The sequence below is a fragment of the Rhizomucor pusillus genome, assembly GCF_041956525.1.
Source record: "Rhizomucor pusillus strain CBS 183.67 unplaced genomic scaffold VTP01scaffold_9, whole genome shotgun sequence".
In the NCBI taxonomy this organism is placed as follows: domain Eukaryota; kingdom Fungi; phylum Mucoromycota; class Mucoromycetes; order Mucorales; family Lichtheimiaceae; genus Rhizomucor; species Rhizomucor pusillus.
In genome coordinates this window covers 899061-912877 of record NW_027192151.1, presented here as the reverse complement: position 1 = coordinate 912877, position 13817 = coordinate 899061, and the positions used below count along the sequence as shown (strand labels likewise).

At 42.5% G+C, this 13817-nt stretch overlaps 4 protein-coding genes and 1 non-coding gene across 5 annotated transcripts; 4 read left to right on the top strand and 1 right to left on the bottom strand.

The window, feature by feature from the left end:
- Positions 1-1744: 1744 nt before the first annotated feature.
- On the top strand, positions 1745-2302 carry VTP01DRAFT_10870 (uncharacterized protein; the record flags this gene model as incomplete). Its single annotated transcript, XM_069379280.1, has 2 exons — positions 1745-1826; positions 1893-2302. The coding sequence occupies 2 exons, from the start codon at positions 1745-1747 to the stop codon at positions 2300-2302; spliced, it is 492 nt and encodes a 163-aa protein (XP_069239270.1).
- A 268-nt stretch (positions 2303-2570) lies between these two features.
- Positions 2571-2868, bottom strand: VTP01DRAFT_10869 (uncharacterized protein; the record flags this gene model as incomplete). Its single annotated transcript, XM_069379278.1, has 2 exons — positions 2571-2719; positions 2784-2868. The coding sequence occupies 2 exons, from the start codon at positions 2866-2868 to the stop codon at positions 2571-2573; spliced, it is 234 nt and encodes a 77-aa protein (XP_069239269.1).
- A 2789-nt stretch (positions 2869-5657) lies between these two features.
- On the top strand, positions 5658-7648 carry VTP01DRAFT_10868 (uncharacterized protein; the record flags this gene model as incomplete). Its single annotated transcript, XM_069379277.1, has 6 exons — positions 5658-5669; positions 5728-5805; positions 5882-5956; positions 6011-6139; positions 6205-6866; positions 6934-7648. The coding sequence occupies 6 exons, from the start codon at positions 5658-5660 to the stop codon at positions 7646-7648; spliced, it is 1671 nt and encodes a 556-aa protein (XP_069239268.1).
- Positions 7649-7901: 253 nt separating this feature from the next.
- VTP01DRAFT_10867 (uncharacterized protein) lies at positions 7902-8481 on the top strand (the record flags this gene model as incomplete). Its single annotated transcript, XM_069379276.1, has 2 exons — positions 7902-8255; positions 8320-8481. The coding sequence occupies 2 exons, from the start codon at positions 7902-7904 to the stop codon at positions 8479-8481; spliced, it is 516 nt and encodes a 171-aa protein (XP_069239267.1).
- A 3689-nt stretch (positions 8482-12170) lies between these two features.
- Positions 12171-12241, top strand: VTP01DRAFT_t57. Its single transcript has one exon. It is a non-coding gene; the product is annotated as a tRNA-Gly (tRNA).
- The last annotated feature ends 1576 nt before the right edge of the window (positions 12242-13817 follow it).

Here is a 13817-nt window from a genome sequence, read left to right as displayed (position 1 = left end):
ATGTCGCATTTTGTGAAATTTTATAATACATTTATACACAAAAACGACAATTGCAGCGACATTAATTTTTGAAAAAAAGTGTATATTGACATAAATAGAGTTGGAAACGATGTAGACGTAAGAAGGCATGTCAGAACATTAAAATGCTAAACAAAATGACTCCACGTTCAAACCAGGCAAAGCATCTATGTGCTACAGCGCGGCACTATGTGTGCCTCTTGTGCTACCGCTACGGGCAGCACTTGATGCGCTGCTAGAAATCATCTAAACTTCTTTCTGCAGTAGAACTCTAGATGACTTTTATATTTTAGAAGCCGTTGGAAACTTCAGTGCATTTTCATTTTGACAGCCACATATTCGGGAAGTTTATAAATTCTAAAGCAAGACTGGACTCCGAGCAAGCTTTGAGGAAATGCATCTTTTAATATTATGCTGACCAGATATCTGGACTTCACACCCAAATTTTTAACCATTTGCAATAAATAAAAGGACGTCTGCTGTCCATACAACTCAGGGAGCCGCTCACATAAGCATAAGCCAGAGATATTCCTAAACAAGAACAAGATGCAGTCGGATGGGGTTTGTGTGTGCCATGCAAATTATACAACAATATCAGGTGTGAAGCCCGTAAGAAACCCAATTTAAGTTAATGCGTTCGCCCGTTCCAGTAACATTGTGTCGCATGACATATATTATTTATCGCAATGGTGCTGATGTAATTTGATATCTGGGAGAAGGGAATATCGCTGAAGATTGTCCCAGCATATCATGTACAAATTTCTATGATATGTTAGCATTATGATCTTAAGGCAACGTCACATGGGTTATGTGACAGCTGCACGCACCAAAGGAGGTTATAACACAAACCCCAATAATGTTCGCTTACTATGCTGCAAAGTGATGAACAAGAAGTGATGATCCAATCATGAGAAATTAGGCGGATGCGCTTGAATGGTCATCAGTACCCTCAGACCATGGTTATGCGACGAGGAAGCAGCACGCACAGACGTCATTTAGTACCGCCAGTACTACTCCTGACAGATGAGACATTGCTCATACGCAAACACTCGAAGAACATTTACTCCCGCTTTTCTATATGCATGTTATTATCTTGTGTTGCCATTGTTTCTACACGTTCGATCACTCAAGGTCTCGGCATCAGTAACCAATTCCATGCTCTGTTGAAACACTGATGTTGAATCGGGTTCTCCTGCGAGACGCAGTTTACAGCGCGTATAAATCGAAATGCCCCACATTGAAAGCATTGTGTTACATTGTCCATTCTGTGCTACGTGCTGAGCGCGATATTTGCGGATGATTTTGAAGAGTTTCATATTACCGGAACCTTATATCGGTTACAATGTAGCAATCCCAGATGTTTATAAACAAATAAAAGGCTTGATAAGCTAAAAGTAGCAAGATTAGCACTGATATCAGGAAAAAAAGGAGTTGCTTCCATTGACTACGATGATCGTTTACATTAAGTTCGAATGAACTGATCGAATTCGAAGTTGTAATGGAGAGGGAGGGTAATGGTGCAAGTAGGGTGGTGCTCTAGATAACCCCTTGGAGGGAGCAATCCCTGGTTTTCGTGACGTTGGAGATTTCTACTGCCAAGTGGGGCAGACCGCCCCAAAAGGCGGGTCAAACGTTGGGCGGGGTGCCAAACCTGACATAAATTTATGAGCATTTTTTCCCCATTGCCTTCTTTCTTTAAGCATTCTTCTTGTACCTGGGAGAAGCCATGCAATTACTGCTCCCCAGTTTCCATCCTTCTTGTACGTTTCCGTGGAAGAATCTGGAGGAACTCTCTTTGCTGTGGGCAGGTAATACCGAGAAACATTCACGATCAAAGTTTCAGACGCTGATATATATCATTGTTTTGTTACCAGTGTTTACGAAATGTAAACAGCATGTACGCGATGGATTTCGAATCGAAAACATGATGTGGCGCTTATGGTACCGGCAAGCTATTATGCAGAAACGCTCAGAGCCAAGAGCACCAAGCTTATCGATACCATCATCCCCCACCGCTGTACGATTATCTCGAACGCGCTCCTTACCAAACTTGTCCCGACCTCTGCATCAAACGGAACAGCAACAACGAACTTATCTGCAACAGCAGCAGCAACCACAAATCATAGCAACAACTAGACGAAAATTTTTCATCGACGACGAAGAAGACGATGATGTCTCAGACAGTGAATCCAGCATATCCACAAATGACTCTTATTGGCCAGCGACCGAGTCTGCCTTCTCGTCCTGCTCCTCGTTGCCGTTGGGTGACGAGAACTTTTTGTGAAACAATGTCCTTCCTCCCGCCCTCGCTCATCACCAGTTTCCACGCTCTCGACTTTACTGCAACAACGAACACCCCACAATATCCCATCAACAAGCTTAAAGCGGTGCGAATCTCATTTCTCGCATCTCGATCAATGGTTTACCAATACGGAAAATCCAATTCACTAAGTGATAGATACCCATCATATACATAAACGCGTACAATAAGTATACTATTGGTATATTCTGTAAATCGACATAATCCATGGCAATAAACTTTGTACATCTCCTTAGCAACACATGTCGCACAGTGATTCGAGAGCACAGCACGCAAGACAAGCGATGAGACAGGCCATGCAACAGTTGTGGTCACTGCCCCTATCCTGGGGCGGTGCTTCGACGTAGACAGGGTTCGGCTGCGGTTGCGGCTGATAATATCCTACATCGCGCTCATTATGTTACTATGCCGGTTGCAGAAATTCTTCCAAATAGACCCTTATTACCTCCTTGCGGAGGGCCATAATATGGCTGCTGCGGGGCACCTTCAGGTGGTGGAGGTGGATAATATGCTTGTCCTTCCTGGCCCATCCTTGCAATTATAAAGTAGGAGAGAAACCGTGTAAAGAAAGGAGAAAACAACTCGAATCCAAGCGCCCTTTTATCACACCAGCCTCAAAAGTGTGCCCAAACTTATTTTGGTAAACGTCTACAAACAGAGATGCAAAAGCCCGAGTACAGAGTGTCGCCACTGCGAGCAGTGATTCCATCGGCAAAACTAGCCGTTTCTAGCGTAATTCGTTGGGTAACAGATCAATCGTTTCTGAAAAATGGATCCCAGAAAATGCGACCGAAACAAGATGCTCAGACCGAGATCTAGGCAATACGTAGCATGCTGAAGGGGCCATGCGCAGCACATACTCGGTACATTACTGCATAAACTCACGAAAGGAAAGGCAAAACAAAGGACAGGACCAAGTCACTTGCAGCAGTCTTGAGCCAAGAACTTCTCGGTTACATCCATGCATACAGAATCAAGGATACATATCCTCATTTTTTAGGTACCAATATAGAACCTTTTTCCGAATTTCCAGAGCTTTGAATACCAGGTACTTCAAATCTTTGCACCCATTTCTAAATAGTAAGCGAGCAACATATGTTTATGCTCAAGTTTATACCAAGAATTCGCCAAGAAGGTTTGTCGAAATCCTAGAAAGTTACCACGTGAGTAAACCCTTTTCGATTTCAGCATGTATTGCTTACTGAGTCCATCATATTCTGTCAATTTAAAGTAAAAGAAAATGGAGTCAGGCTATTTTTACTCTATTGTGTCAAGCGTAATAACTTCAAAGTCAACATCCTCGCTTTACCTGCCCACCAGATCAATACGCATGATTTGCTAATAGTTTGAACTAATTTTCGTTGGATCAGGCCAATTTTGGCGAGATTTTCGTTGCTTTGCTATGTTATGAGTCTACACATAGGCACGGAAAATGTAATTTAAGCTACAAGTCCTTACTCTGCATCCACATGTTGGTAGAATGACGCGCTTGCTCACCATTCCATAACTAAGGATGTGAATGATTACTTCACGTATTGGAAAAATGCGAGAAACAGATTAGATCAATTGCATATAACTGGTGACGAGCCATGTCGGAAGTTTCAAAAATGTTCCCAAAATGCACACTGGGATGTTTGAATTTGGTGCAAATTGGTGTCGATTTCGAAAACTTTTGAAAATGCATAAATCTCGCATATCGTTGAAAATCTTCTGCACATTTTTTTTCCCATGGTGCGCTAAGTGTACCTTCAGGTTAGCAGATCCCTACAGGTAGATTTCACTTTACCCTGCTGCATAATGGTTATAAATACTGGAGCTTCTTTGGTGCTCACAGCTATCGTTAAACGTTTTCATAATTCCTTTTTTGATGGGCAAGTTATCTCTTTTCCTGATAATAGTTTTGCTCGATTTATGCAAACAGATAGAAGAGAATGCTCTGCCTATAGCCACAGATAGAAGCTGATATTCGTGAGAATGATACAGCGAGGCTCCATATCAGTTGAAATAGGTCTATTAGATTTAAATGCAAATATCCTTGCATGGTCGAAAAAAATTAGCTAACCATTAAGCTACACCAAGCGAATACGTGTCTTGTTTGGAAAAATCGACCTTGAAAGACCATGTTCTCATCTTTAGGCCAAATGCATAACTGTAAAAGGTACAAAGATAAAAAAAAAAGGACGAAGCAAAATAGACCATGCATCGCATACATCATTGATAAACGGATATGTAGCAAGTTTGGAGGAAAAGGACGAACTAAGAAACATATAGCTTGTCCGCGCAGCCACTTGAGGATGCTCTACATCGATGGGTATCGTTTTTATTTGTTTGGCAGCAACTCTGATCCTTACACCCGCGGTCCCAAGTAAATTTACCGGCATGCGAAGGTGGAACGTGCGATGCGGGCTAACGTTTTATGATTGCAAGGAATAAGAATAGCTTATTTTGTAAACAGGCTTGTTGCCACTGCGTGGCCGGGACAATGGCGGATATACCATGTTTTTGAAAGCGGATTCTGGCTTTTGGAACCACAACAATATTTTACCGATGCACGCTATAATTGCGGATGATCAAACACTCCAGGCTGCTTTTGTTTCCTGTCCGAAGCTCGGTCTGTTTGTAGAATGCTCATTAAAAAAAAGTGGACAATCTCGAACCAGGAATGTGTGATTGTGATAGTTCTCAACTCATAGCATAGGGAGATGAATGAATATGTGGTAAATGAATCGCCAAGGTTCAAAGCTGAAAATGTACGGTTGATGAACTCAATATCGTATTTCTGCAAGTTGTCAATGTAGCAGCATGTCGGTCTTTTTTGTATTGTACGACATGTTGTACTATTGACCCATTCGATCGCCGTGGCCTTGGCAAGGTACAGAGTTAGTTCTGTGCGGAATGGTAACGCCTTGTAGCAAGGTTGTCTAGTATCACCTGATCCAAATGAAGATCGCTGCACGCGCACATTGATGCTACCAATCTGTCACATTGAACGATAATTGATTTCTTCCAAGCCTGGTAGTTGAATAGATGTAGAAATTAGATATATGCAAGCCATACCATTATCGAACGAATTTCCGCTGTGAATAACAGGATTACGGCTCATTGTAGCGCGTAGGCCAGCTTCTGCAGAACCAAAACGAAAGAAAAAAAGAATGTTTGCAATTATTGCCTATTAATCTTGTGTCGCCGTCCATTATTCGAGAAAGAAGACTCTATTCAAAAATAATGGTGATACTTTTCTTTCAGTCTTTTCTGCTTTCTTGTTGGTTCTTCTGTAGTATTTAGCTTTGTTCTCGTTTTCAATAGTATAAACATCTCGATGGAAGTCAAAGCAAGTATTCACTAATCTCAAAGTGTCAGTTTGAGAGTTTTGTACTGATCTACTGCAGTACGAGTTGGAGCAATGGCACAATGGTTGCATTGCACATGACCGGGAAGACTATGACACAGCGTTGCGCATTTTTATGGTGAGTCTCTGAAGAAGGAATTCTACGCGTTGTCCAAGCTGAGGCTAACCACAAATGTGTCCGCCACCATCCGCAGAAAATTGGCGATAATAGCAAAATGCATTTCAATATTGGACTTATATTCACAGCACTCCAGGATCATCAGCGTGCGGTAAGCCAGTTTGCTTTCTGATTGCATTTCTTGATTTATTCATTTGACATCAAGCTGGCAGCATTTAAACGGGCGATAAAATTAGATCCATACTTTGCAGTAGCATACTTTCAACGAGGAGTTTCGAACTTTGCTCTTGGTGAATGGGTTGATGCATACCAGGATTTCAGCCTTGCACACAAGGTTAGGAGCCAAGTTACAAGGTCAGCTTTCATTCAGCTGTAATCATTCACCTTTGACTGATTTAGAGGCTACGCGGTAACCCCCTTATCAACTACCATCAATTGGGTCTTGCATACCGGCTGTACGAGTGCGAAGTATTATTTAACCGCGGAATATGTCAGCTGTACATGGGGAAAATCGATTCTGGTTTGACAGACTTGTATTATGCACAAAAGGCAAGGATGACGCGAGAGCACGACATCATTGAGCGAGCGATACAAAATCGAGGGAGAGGGTATTCTGTTTATTCGATTCCTCCAGGAGTACTTTACAGACCTTCTCGTCACAAATTGGAACAGTTGAAGCAGCCTTGGGCAAACGATCTGTTGCTAGGAATAGCCTATGAATATACCAAATGTGCACGCCGGAAAAACAATTCGATCTTGTTACCTACGCCCGTCGCCAACCACCCGAACCCTGGAGACGTAGCGGACTTGATGTTTTACACAAATGCTCTGGAAGAAAACAGAGGCCCATTGTCAGCTGGCACCGCCAAGCCTCTTGTGGGAACACACGAGCCGGTTTCGTACCTCTCACCGGAAGAAGCAGAGTATCTTCAAGATTCGATGCGCAGTCATCTGCTGCACTCGAACCCTGATGCTTCTATTGTCGTTAAAAGCGCACCAGATACAGTAAAGCGACCAGGAAAAGATATGGTCACGAGTGCCGATGCCAAGAATAGCCGTGAGTCCTGGAAAGTTGCTGACCGACGGCCAAAGATAGACACGAGACTGACAAAATATCGATGGCAACAGAAACAATAACAATGGCAGTAACGGAAGGTACCAGCCTCTGACTCCGGTGCAGGGGCCAAGCCCCGTTGAAACATCTCCTACTCAGCGCAAACCCATAACAGGATTGGCGGATCATAATAGTTACACCCGAGAGCGCCACACGGATAGTGGTTCTGTTTCAACGTACGAAGAAAAAGGCGCGCTTGGCAAACAGTATTGCTATACCGGTAGCGATTACAAACTTTCCGAGCCACCTCCGGTTCCGGTGGCACAGCACAACCAAGCTAATTATTATGAGGATTTTGATACTATGAGCAATTACGGCAACCTCGACGATGAGCTCGACAAGGTATATCGATCACTTGCAGCATTAACGACGGAAGGTTCTTCACCCCGATCACCGGAAGATGGTGGTGTTGTTGACAGTTATCCGAAAACTGAAAAATTCACCGCCGATCCAAGATTAGCAACACAAACCAAACTGAAAATCAAGGTTCACCATGACGACACGCGGATCTTACTAGTCCCTAGCAACGTCACGTTCGATGATCTGCTGACTCGAGTTCAAGCTAAATTCAATGCGCCGAATACTATACGCCTGCAATATCGGGACGAGGATAACGAAATGGTCTTAATGATAGACCAGGATGATCTAAATATGGCGCGACGTTTGGCACGCATGCGAGGAAACATCACCGACAGTGCCGAAAAGCTGGAATTTTGGTGTGTCTCATGACGGAGCTATTCTATTTTTCACCACTGTTTTCTCCATTTTAGCATATTTTTGTAAAATAGTCATAAGGCTTTGTTTTCGGACCAGAGCTGGAAAATTCATACATTTTTGGGAGAATCATATATAGCATTGTAACAATAGAGTTGCATCTATCTTGGGCATCTTCAGGTCCCCGCTTTCAATATAAAAAGGCAGTAGACATGAATCGTCCAGCCAGTTCATCGCCACCAGTTCTCTATTCTCTCAAGCTCCAAACATGTTCAAATCCACAGCTTTCTCTTGCTTGCTCTTCTTGATCAGCATTGCGGCGCTTGTGAACGCTTTGCCTCTCGAAAAGCGAAGCACAAACATACAACTCAAGTCTTCCTCGCAATTTTGCTTTTACCTTCCAGGCGAACCCGGCTTGTCTATCGGAGGCACAGAAGGCTCTGCTGTCCCGTTCTGCACTCAGTCTAACCTAGCATCGCCCTCTGCTCGTCAATTCCCAAGCGGCTTCATTGCATCGGCGCATTATAAGAGCACCTCTACATATCAGCAAGTTACAGGTCGCATCAACCGTGACAAGTACGAGCTCAGCGCTTCCGATGGTGGAGGACAATACGACTATAAGGTATGTTGTTTGCATTGTAACATAAAAGCGATGAAATAAATGCTCACTATGGAGAACTTCACAGAACGAAGTCGATACCTTGTGCAATGGCCACTCTTACTGGGTGAATCTCGTTGAACCTGACATCAACCGCTTTTGCATTCGATGCTGCTCCAACAAGTCGGACTGCAACATTGGTCGCTCTGAATATGGTTGCGAACGCGTTGTCCCTGGCGACTACTCTTAAAGCAGTCAAGGCAATTACTGAGATACTCAAAAACCTTGTCATCTAAATATATTATCATCCTCCGCGTCACCCCTTACATTTCCCTTCATTGCTTGGCATTCCTGTATATGTACAGACACTTCCCTCTCTTTTTTTGTAACAATATCGATTAAATTCAACAGCTTTCACCTTGAAAATCCCATGCGATGATCTCGGCTTATCTAACGTTGCAGATGATGCAATTCACGTCATTTGATCTACTGCCAAACTTTAGGACCCTTCTTTTGTGTTACATACTTTTGCCCCAGGTTAGATTTGCTAAGCGTGCTCCATATCTGTAGCTAATAAAGAATGACTCCTTTGCCAACAATGCGAGCGTTCAAAGCGAAGATCTCTCTTCCATGATACATGCCAATCACTGCGCTCTTGATATACAAATGTGCCCAAATGCCAGACCTTAAAATCACATTTGCTAAAAATGCTGGTGGCGATTGACCAATCGGCCGAATGAAGGCAGCAAAAGCTTATTGCAGTTATATTCGTTTAAGGATTATTTGCAGCACCATACATCAACATTCAAAACTTGCAGAGTCCCAGTACTGCTACGTACCGTCATTTGCCTGAGACGTAATTATATTCGAGCATCTTATCAACAGCCAAAAATGTTCTATAGTTTTCGACGCACTAATTATAATGCCAACGAACCATCCAGACCCAGATCATCTGAAAGTTTCCAGCTCTTTGTATATTAGTAACTGCAGAATTAGTCAAAAAACTTCTTAGCTTATGTTGCACTGTATAATTGGAATTATAGCTGATGAGATGGCAGTTATTACAGGAAAAGTCCATACATGGACTGCAAAACTTCATCCCAAACATTCATCTCGATACTTTCTCGTCACAAAAGGCCGATAAAATCTTCAAGGACTATACATCAAAGTTTTTATTAGCTTCTAATGTACTCTATTCTTGTTAGTTTTAGCAGAATTTGAAAGAATATTAATGTCTAGGGCCTTTATACATCGTGAGCAGAAGAGACAATGGAGAAAACCAGTGCGATGAAACAGTTACGAAACATGAAGGTACGTAAATGAATAGCACAGGAAATTGACTGCTCATTATATCAGCCAAAGCGATTGAGAGCTATATGGGAGTATCATGAGACTAGTGCGAACGCAGAGTCGTGCTACTGTGCTATGCTCCATCTATTTTGCTGTCATGAAGTAAGCATCAGACACGCAGCATATTGATCTGGAAATCTGATCGTAGATGCTATATTTGATACGAAGTTATACGGATATCGAATGATATCCGAGGCAGTTGGTACCAGCAACGTTTCCAACATTCAGGGAGCTCTCCAGTAATTCCAGATCGCAACGATGTGGAATAACAACGAAAAGCCTTATTTGGTATGTTCGACTATATTGATACATCCAGCCGAGACTTCTCCATTTGCTATGTACAACTCAAATGTCAGGATCGTATCGTTCAATTGTCTGGCCAATTTTTTCATTGTCTTAATTGGAAAGAAGAGGTTTGTTCGTTCGTGGATCGACCAGCGATTTCCAGGGATTCAATACGCGCTTTGCGGTATCAAACTACAGATTATGCATAAGATCAATGACAGTACAGCGTACGGGATCGAAATATTCTAAGCGATGGAGCTCGGACCAGCGAGCTCCATGCGTTTGCTCGAGATGTTCTCTTTCCTCGTAGCTGCCTGCATTTCTCCATGCTTTTGCGGATGCCAGATTCCCTTCTTTGGTTCGTCCAATCCAACGTTGGATATCATCATGCTTAAAACGGGAGAAATCTCGCTTTAAGTGATTATTGGATATACTTGCGAATTGGCACTTGCATTTATAGCAGGCACAAATATAGCCGATGCCGATGAAGCCTGAACTTTGCATGCAGGGGGTATATCGCAGGCAACCATTAGCAGAGCCGCTCAAATGTGATTGCTAGGTGCGCTGGTGCTGGTGGGTATATTGATTCCGGTCTATAAATCGACGAGCTCGTACACCAGTGTATATTCATCGATTCGACAAACAGTGTGGCCTTTGTTCTCTGCTTATTGTCGTAAACTTCTCTCTACTCTGCCTGCCATGCTTGGCAGTATGCCTTTTCTGTTGCCCTTCTTCTGGTTGCGGTCTACATCAAATGCTAGAAGTATCCAACGAAGTTCCTTTGGTGAGCTGTATATCCTTCATTATTCTGTTCGTGACCCTGCTCGTGGCCGATTTTACAGATTTTGCAGTGTCCCATGATCTACGCTTAGATATAACGCTTGTCCAGGGTGAAGTTGATCCAGGCAAGGTTAGATTTTGCCAGGCACGCACATACTTACGCTGCGCTTAGTACATGTATAAGTCTGTCCCGAAATGATTTCGTGGGATATTGATAGTTATTTCATAAACGCTCTTAACGCCGAACTATTTTAGGGTTAAAGAAGAAGGAAAATACCTCGACAATCGTTGTTTCTCGTAGCTCAATCTAAAATTACTTTGCTTAGAGCATGTGCTGGTCCCTCTGCAATTGTATTCATTCCTGGATCTTTCTTTTCCATACGCTTTTTTGCAAGGCTCTTTTGGAATTCCCACTCTTAAAAACATGCTGACTTCTTCTGATCTCGGTGATGGATAAATTTTTCTCTCTTATATGCTTTTGCCAGCATTTTGTGTCCATAGGTCAACCAAAGTTTTCATATGTTGTTCATATATATCGTATCCTGGTTTAACATCAACATCCACGCCAGGGCCCGAGCTTGTCTTGCTTTCTTTATTGCCGACGGACCTAGCTTTTCTCTTTGACCCAAATAATCAGTGAAGTATTCCAATACTCGTCCAGGAGTGACGTTATCATCTCCATACGTTTCTCGACACCGGGTCTAATTCGCGAGATTAGCTGAAACAGGTACTATAGTAAGCTAAAAGGCAAATACTACATATAATGTATTCCTTTTTCGGCCCTCCATACGTTCTAGACGTTGTTGTTTGCTTCCTAGTAGCAATCCGTTGTTTATCCAAATGTTTCCCATGATGCGCCTCTCTTCTTCAGCATCAATAGATATAGATCGACTACGTCGACAAGCAATGGCAGATTGAGAAGTAGCAATTTGAGAAGTAGTAGGTTGAGCAACGGTAAGGTGAGTGGCGTGAATGGTATGATGCATTTCGGCAGCGGCAAATCTTTCTCGAGCTTCCGAGCAGTCGCCAGATCAGTTCGCTCTTTTTCCAACTTGATCCCTTGTTGTCCTGAAGTCCAGTATATTTGTGCTGTTTTGCACATTGCAAGCAGTTGAGAGGTCGACTGTTCCTGAAGATACGAACAAGAACAAGAAGCAAACATTGGAATGTTGTATAAGGGAGTAAGAGAGTAAGAGAGTAAGAGAGAAAAAGAATGAAAGAAAAGAAAGGAAGGAAAGACTGGTTTGTGTCTTGGGATTAGGGTATGAACCGAGACACTTTTTATCGAGTCCTTCAACAAACACTCCACTGAGGGGAACCTGAGTGGAGGAGATCGGGTGCACGAGGTAGCGGCGTGAATGAGCTGAATATAGGTATGAACGACCAGCCAAATTGCATGAACGAGTTCATTGAAAGCAATTTTACCCGGTATGGTGATGTCTCGTATGTGACTGTTATTATGATGACGTCATCGCTCGCAAAATCTTGGTGATGGTAATGCTGGATGGAGACGCCGAACTACTGGCGTGAATAGTTCAATGGTAGAATTTCAGCCTTCCAAGCTGAAGGTCGGGGTTCGATTCCCCGTTCACGCATTTTTGTTATTTTTTAGAGTATCCACTTGTCGGGTCGTAAAGCTACTTGTTTTGCGTTACGGATAATATTTATACCGTATTTCGATCTCTACAGATATACAATAATAAAGGAAAGTCTGTAATATATGCAATAATCATGGGCTTGTGCTATGGAAATACGTTTCAAAACGAAAAGTGTCAGAAAGAGCGGTGCTCAACGGCAAAAGTGACCAAAAAGGAATGGACAGGTCCGTGCACGACACCTGCACATACCTCAGTGCTTCGCATTTTGGTCTCGCTGCTATGGTTACTATGGTTACTATTCCCTTTTTCATGTAACATATTATTCCATATATCGTTTATCATGTTTTACATTCATTCTCGTTACTATTACAAAACTGAATTGCAAAAACATATACAAAAGCCTTCCAAGAGCAAAGATTAAAAAACTAGCCACTTGCCTCTATCGTTCTACCTTTGTCATTACCACCTTCATAGTGGTTTTTTCCTGCTTGAATTGGTAAGGCTAATATGCATGGATATCATACGTTGTCTTTTTCGGATTCTCGGCACTTTGGCTTATTTTTAAACAATCCATTCTGTAAACCTATCTATTATATAAGTATCATTTATTCCTGAAATTTCCACGCTCCTTTCAGTATGCAATATCCTTTGTTAGCTCATGTAAAGGGTACCAATATCTCGAAGTAAAAGCTATAGAGTAAAGACGATGCTTATTCCCCTTTAGAATCTTCGTGGTGATCTTTTCTATGCACTATGGGAAATGAAATACGCTGGATTCCCCCCTGAAGCGCATAGTAATATTCTTGAATGAATAATGCACACATCAACGGACAAATAACATATTCTTCATCTTAAGATCTCGTAATTACTACGACTACAGCCACGATATCAATCTTATCCAGACTATCATCGCTAACACGACCGTTACTGGAAATGCAGTAGACGGATCACTCAATTCCACTACTTGAGCCTTTTCCAAGTACTCCTGGTACAAGCCCAAGGCAGTAGCTGGTTTTCGTTTACTCCATATTATCCGCTTCACAATTGCTATTCATTATCATCGGTTTCCTGTTGCGTTTACTGCTTGATGTTTGATGAATCAATGATATATAGGTACCTGCGACAAAACCCGCATAGCTACTACTTCTAGTTCAATCTGCTTGAGTGCTCACCACCAGTACAAGCGTAATTCCGTAATGACAGTTGCATTGTAGCGAGGCCCACGCAGAAGTTCGTTGATTCTTGCTTGTGTTCATCATCTTTTGGGAGAGGCAACGCCTAGCGAGGCATCGCGCACGGGCTTACACCCCCATGCACGCACGCACAGACATGCAGTCAGAGATAACTAAATCCACGAAGACTAGAAGGAAGGACAGAACCATTTGTACACGTTAGCTTTTTCCTCCTCTTCTTTCCTTCTTCCTGCTTTAAATTTCGACTACTTTATACCGCCAATTTATAGCATTGGTTTGGCTATGATATGTATGTCTTCGTTAGCCTTGTAATTTATTGAATTGCGCTATAAGGGATACCAGCTAATTAGACTCGATAACTTCAAGCCTTCTATAATTTC